Below are 6,939 nucleotides of genomic sequence, written 5' to 3'. Positions count from 1 at the left end.
AGAAAAAAAACCCTTAAAAAAAGCCAAACACCCACAAAACAGGCTGAAGCTAAAAGCAGCAGTGAAAAACTCATAATTTTATTTACTTCATTAGCAGGCCTTCAAAATTATAATTTAAAAGCACGTGAAAAGCGTTCTTTCCCATCTGGATTTACTAAAGAAACAGTTTCAGGATTTCAGGTCCAGACATCCTTCAGGAAAAAAAACAAAAAGCAGAGCTGAACAGAATCAAGGCGTCATCTAGTGGCTAATCTTTTAAACATAAAGGGGGGCATCCTGTGGTTTTATTATCAGAGTTATCTTTCCTATTCACAGATTCTAAACAAAAAATACTGTCATTATTGTAATTTTATATATCCATATTAAATTGAATAAGTCTTTTAATTATTAAAAAAAACCCCACAAACCAACAACCAAATCCGAACAAAACAACAAAAACCAGAATTGTTAAGACAATCAGTGTAGTCTAAACCACTTCACAACTTTACAACTGCTTGTTCTCTGAAGGGATTACATTCCAGCTACATATTAGCTACGTATTATTTAAATTCCTAAGTTTTAATTTGGATAGCTATATAAAAATATTACATATCCATTTTTGATAGGAGAATTCAATGTGCTTCTATAGGATATAAAACCATGTGCAGGTGATGGCTGTAATTACTAACTGGAGGGAGGGGTGTTGTTCGCTATGTATTAGAGAATGGCAGCATTTTCAAAAATAGCAGCATAAGAGGAGTTGAACCAGAAATATTCAGGGTTAAAAACCTGAACTTATTGATCCTCACTCACCAACAGATTATATAATTCATCTTTGAGATTGAATTGTCCAAAAGATGTGGTTGCCACAAATCCTATGTCAGGTTGCCTTTATGTAATATATTGACAAAGGATTGAAAGAGAGACATTCAAAGCTAAAAGCATTAATTGCTACAGTTTGAGTTCAAAAACTGAAACACTGGACAAGGATGTTAATTGCAGTCTTCAAACTAGATGTAGAAAGTACAAAGCACATGCTGTTACTACTGAATCACATATATAACTGTATCTCTGAAAAATTTAACAATTCAGGTCCTACCAGAAGCGGGAAAACAAAAGGAACAGAGCTTGTATAGGGCTTGCATATATAAATACATTTTTACATTTGTCTCTGGCAATAACTTATTTATCTTTGATTATTATAAAAGAGTAAAGATAATAACCAATACAACTTACATCACTGCCTGCATTCCTATATACATAGCTCATTGCTGTGTCATTGTGAAGAGAAAGCTTCAAATACATACATTCAGTGCTACAGAAGTGCCATACAATTCTGTGATTGTTAGTTGTCTGAACTACAATGCAAACTAAGAAACCATGCAACTATGAAGCTCAAATGACAGAGAGGTCTTAACCTTTCCTTTTAAAACCCTGAATATTACAACTTGTGAAAAAGAAACAACATGTAAAATTAAAGTAAAAAATTTTTAAAGCCCAAACCAGTTGACACAGCCATGTTCCACTTGCCAGGCATACTCTGAGAGAATGTTTCTGGATTAGAGTCACATTTAGTGTTTCCAAAACTTCCTCTGACACCCTGTGTAAACCAGCCTGACCCAAAACCAAAACTGAGTTGCAGAGTTTTTGTTTTCTCTGCCTAGCATATCACAAGCCTGGCCTGCATTTGAGCCCATGGTAAAACAACTGCTATCAAACTATGAAACAAAAGACTGGTCATAGCAGAGCATTAGGTCACATGGGGTGAGCACTTAAGCAACAGATCTTAGTAGCAAGACTGACAGCTACTGTTTAACCTCTATTTCCTTCACTTTGTTGAGAAAATATACAACTCAAAGTTGCTTGCAGTCCCAGGAAAGTAGTTTTTACATCACTACTGTTTCTTTGAAACAGACATTAATGTAGAATATTTAGATATTAATACTGTTCTGTTCAAGGTGTCCCTGCTGATGCAGGGGGGTTGGAATTTGATGATCTTTAAGGTCCCTTCCAACTCAAACCATTATGTGATTTTAATTAAATAAATGTGCTTTGACAATTTAATTCTGTATTGCTATATATGTAGATGTTACACCCAGGGCTGAAACCTCATCTCTGCACCCGGAAAACCCAAAACTGCCCGATCAAGAGGAAACAAACAACTTTCTTCATTCACAAGCTACAGCCAATCATCAAAGTCTGGCCACTAATCATTCACATTGTCTAAGGGTCCGTAATGCTGTTCTTAAACTTCCTTTTATTACCACTTTATATCTGGGTAAAAAATAACTCTACGTCAATCTTGCCTAACATTAACTGAAATCAAACACAGTATTTTCAGTTTTCCAGAGGGCTGGCAACAGGTAGTTCTGGTAATTAGTAATACTATTCAATAAACATTTTTTGCAAGCTTACAGAAAACCCTACACTGAATAATTTCCCAAGCACGCTCCAACTCTGTGGTCAGCAGAGTTAATAATACATAACAGCAATTAGTAATATAGCTATAGAAATTTTTAAGTAGCTGTTGGAATGATACTCATCAGACAAGAAGAATTTTAAAGGTTTTCTAGTTCATGTTATCTCAAGGACATATCAGGGGCAAAATAAACTGCTTGCTGAATCAGATCTTAGAAATAATTTGACAGATTAATTTAAATAAGAGAAAACAGAGTAAGTTTATCTGAAGCCTCAAAACTCAATAAAAAACCATTAATATCAACATTTGGCTATAGCGGAAGGCACTGTAAATCTAATTTTTTAAAAAGGAAATTATATTCTCTAGACTTGGAATACCTGGGAGGATAGATACTGCTGCATTCCAAACCACTTCTGTGCTTTGAAGACCTGCTCTTTGTCACTGATCTTAATGGAAGTGGAATCATGCCAAAACTGCGACTATGGCCTCCAGAAAATAAAACACGAAGAAGCAAGTGTTAATAAATCAGAAGCACTAGCAGGACAATCAAGATCATTCCTCCTAAATGATTACATAAATGCCATAAAGATAGCACTTAGCTAATGAATCAAATGTACTCAAAGAAGCTGAAGTACAAGAGGGTAAGAACTGGAGTCTACATTATGTAAAACACTCTGTTCACTCTCACTGATAATCTTTTTTTTGTCAGAGTTCCCTGTGTGTGGACATCTCTCTCTTCATTATTACCACGTGGGTAGCTTCCTGTGGTTTCACAATTAATACTTCATGTTTCATTTTCTTCTTAAATTAAGTCCATATCAGATACTGTTCAAAATGTTGATATCCTGTTGTGAATTTTAAGGAAGATAGCATTTTGTGTTCCCTTAATACCTTTTTAAAAATTACTAAATCTTTCTACTCAAACTTCAGAAACTAAGCCGACATAGGTCTCTTGCTCAGATGAAGAATCCAATAAAAAAAAAAATCTAAGGCCACATGGCCTTAGTTTGGCAGAACTGTAAGTTGAAAAAGCAGGCCCATTGCACTCCACAACACTCCTGTATCGCTGATCCACAACAAAGTGAAATACTACAGTTTCAACGGAGTTTTTCATTCAGATTTACAGTGGGGTTTGTCTCACAGCTCTACCACCTACATGTTAATAACACCTTTTCTTTAAACCCACTGTGTTCCATCAATCTTTACTATCTTCAAAGTTAAGTCTGCAATGAGTTTTACTTCAGTTCACTGCACTCCAAGTATTAACTTCTGGCAATGAAGTGACTTCACATTAATTTTGCATATGAAATAAACACTTTACAATACTGTAGAGCTGACCTAAATATATAAATGCTTCTGTATATTCTAAAAGAAAAGTTCTAATGAGAATAATACAGTAATTCAGATTACAAGATAACTCATAGAATACATAGGGAATTGGTAAGCCACCCATAATACTACCTCAAAACAATAAAGTTGGTCAAGGTCAGAGATGCCGGAAAACTGAGCCACAAAATGAAATGGGATCCTGGAAGGTGCCACAAATCCCTATAAAGAAATTAAGCAACTGCTGAAGTCTGGAGAAACCAGGAATTATCTAACAGGGGTGGTGATCTGGGTAGAACAATAAAGGTAAAGAAGTATTAGACACTCAGGATGGAGCTGCCTGTTGCAACAAGCGGCAGCACACATTATATTTATTACACCAGGTATGGATAGATCCATAGATCTGTTAGATTTTCTCCCCTGAATAAGAATTTCCAAGCATACTGGATAAGCCACATGGATATGGCTTTTATTTCCAGAACTCTAGTCTTCACCTGAGAAAAAAATAAAGTGGACTGGTGTTTTATTTTTAGCCTTTCCCTTCTCTCTCAAAACGCACTTGGTACACTAAGGATGAACTATTACTGCTTCTGATTGATATCCCAAACTACTTAAACTTTTTTTCTTTGGAAGAACAATATTGTACTATTTTTTATCTTTAAATGCTCTTTCCTGTTTCCAGAGAACTGTTTCTTGCCATACAAATTCAAAATCTGGCAGTAATTTCATAGCCAAAAGGATCTAAGCTGAAATCTCAGAAAAGTAAGGTAGAATGGATTGCCTATCCTGAGAAGCAAGAGCCTTCTAAAGAAGAAATTACCAGTAGGCTGAAATAGTGCCATAGTTTCTTCCTCCTTACAACTGTTGTATCTCTTATTGCCATGCCATTATAGCTGTCACATTTCTGACTAAAACACCAACAATAAAAATATGCAGAATTCCTCTACTACAGAACTCCAGTCCATTTTTTAGTTTTACAAAATATGTGTCAGAATGCAATTGCTTCACTCCCAGAACTTGGCTGGCCCAACCCCTTGTTGAGAATACACTTCTTTATTTTTTCTTTTTTTTCTTTTTTTTTCATAAAAAAAGGTTCTTTTTCATGCTTTGTGTTGAGAACTTTCAAGAGATTTAAAAGCAGCTTTGCAGCTACATGATATGTGTCCAGCAAAACTGTATTACTGGTTCCTTCATTATACACTTAATTACACGAGTATCCACACTATGCAGAAATGCTGTTTGTGTTTAAAACAGGAAGACAGTAGCAGAACAGTCCTAGACACTGCACTGTAAACATTCTGTACAGGTTAATCCTGTATTTGCAAGGAAGCAAGGCCTATAATTGCTCTCTACTGATCTGTAACCATCTTGTCATTTGCCCTACATCATTCCCTCTTCCCTCTCTTCCATGACTATGGTCTTAAAGATATCAAATAGCCACAAAACTAACAGGAGACAGACAAACCCAAGTTTGTGCCCTTCCTCCAAGGTTAAGAAAATTCTAGATTTTTGCCGGGGCCAGGAGGAAATGGCTGAATGCCCTGGGTGCATGTATTTTGCTCCAGGGAACCTGCAGGAACTGCTACTATATAGCCAAGCAGGCAGGAGTATGAAAGGTGCAATGGGGAGCTTCAAAACAGGCCCATGTCCACAGGAAACAAGTTTCCTCTATTCTACTACTCTGGAATAAAACATTGTGTCATCTGAAATGTCTTTGACTAAATAGACATACTGGGTCACAAAGAAGAACCCTAAGTAGAGGTTTTGTTCTCATTTGTATCTGTATCCCAAGTCTTCTTGGAGAAACCCCATGGTACTAGCTACTTTGTATATAATGCCAGTGAAACAGAGGATAGTACAGGATATGTAAGAAAGGGCCCATGAAAGGCAAAAAAATACATAATAATTATCTCCTCTGTATACACATTTAACTTCCAGTAATTTGTGGATCATGGTTTTCTTGGCTCAGAACTGGCATCCTTGCATCTAACAGCTGTGAGGGATATTTCTTATTTTTAATTTCATTGCTTTATTTCATCACTTCTCTCCTACCGTAACATCAGCCTTGGCTTACACACTGTGCCTCTGTTCTGCACTTGAGTTTTCCTATTATTACACCTTCCCAGGAGAAGCTAACAGTGAAGTAATTTCTTCCTTTCCCTGCTGTTATTTTCTTGACTAACAAGCTCTATTCTTCATCTTTCACTTACCTTCCTTGCTGTCTTTGATTCCCCTGAAATTCCTTTCTCTCTCTCTGGACAGGACCTTGTGGTGTTTTTCAAGGAGAAATATATGGTCTGTGCTTTTCACCCCCCACTACCTACATTCTCTAATATGGATATCCTTCCCCTACATCTTTTTTTTCAGTGTGCCACCTCAGCTGTCTATAAATAATAAATTACACTCAAAAAATCATGATTCTTACTTAAATCATTACTTCTAAGCAAGCTTATCCAGGTTCTACATCCTGGAATTCTGTACTCAAATGCTCAAATTATTCTACAACCATTAATACAATTAATTGGAAGTTAAAGCCTTAAAGGAAGCTGGGAGTCTAAATGCACCCTTAACTGTTGACAACATTGTGCCCCTTTTCTTGCTTCACATTTCTCCTCTCATTGACTTTCATCAGGCCTGTGCTTTTTTTGCATTTAAAGTATGTCTCTTCTGTCTTTGCTCTCTTGGAGTGAAAGTAACAAGAGTTGAAGTAATCTTGTCACACTTTTGTTTGTTTCTATCCTTCTAACTGTAAACACTCCAGGGCAATGTGCTCCCTCTCACTGCGATGCAGGACACCTAATCCCCAGGTAAACAATTGTTTCAAAAGAGGTATTTTCTGCAACTGAATTCCCATGAATATAAATGTCCTCTATGCTATTCCTCTCCTTTCTACAATGAAATGGGGAGTTTGCAATTTCTAATTAAAAGCGGAACTTCCATCTGGCGGCAGTGCTGGGAGAAATTTTCTCAACAGCCGGGTCCTTGCGCTCTGGAGGTTCCCAAAAAATCTCATTCCCCAAAACTTTTCTGCTTGATGGTGTTTGAGGTCACAGTATCTGTAGCGTTACCTGCCAAAAGCAGGCTAAGGGAAACACGTCACAGCCTGGCGCACGTAAGGCCCTGCAGGCCCAGCTCTGTCCCACTGACCGAAGGGCAGGGCCTGCGCCTTCCCGGGGCCTCCTTCGGGGCCTGGCCGGGCTCACCGCTCAGGACCT

General features: G+C 37.3%; 1 protein-coding gene across 1 annotated transcript in view; it reads left to right on the top strand.

The window, feature by feature from the left end:
* The first annotated feature begins 6,623 nt into the window (after positions 1-6,623).
* COPB2 (coatomer protein complex, subunit beta 2 (beta prime)) overlaps positions 6,624-6,939 on the top strand; it is a 15,650-nt gene continuing 15,334 nt past the window's right edge. Inside the window, exon 1 of the mRNA XM_010005101.1 lies at positions 6,624-6,836. Within this exon, the coding sequence (XP_010003403.1) occupies positions 6,624-6,836 (213 nt within the window). The remainder of the gene's footprint in view (positions 6,837-6,939) is intronic.

This window comes from Chaetura pelagica, unplaced genomic scaffold, assembly GCF_000747805.2.
Source record: "Chaetura pelagica isolate M959 unplaced genomic scaffold, ChaPel_1.0 scaffold219, whole genome shotgun sequence".
Classification (NCBI taxonomy): Eukaryota; Metazoa; Chordata; class Aves; order Apodiformes; family Apodidae; genus Chaetura; species Chaetura pelagica.
This window is presented reverse-complemented; position numbering and strand designations above follow the sequence as displayed.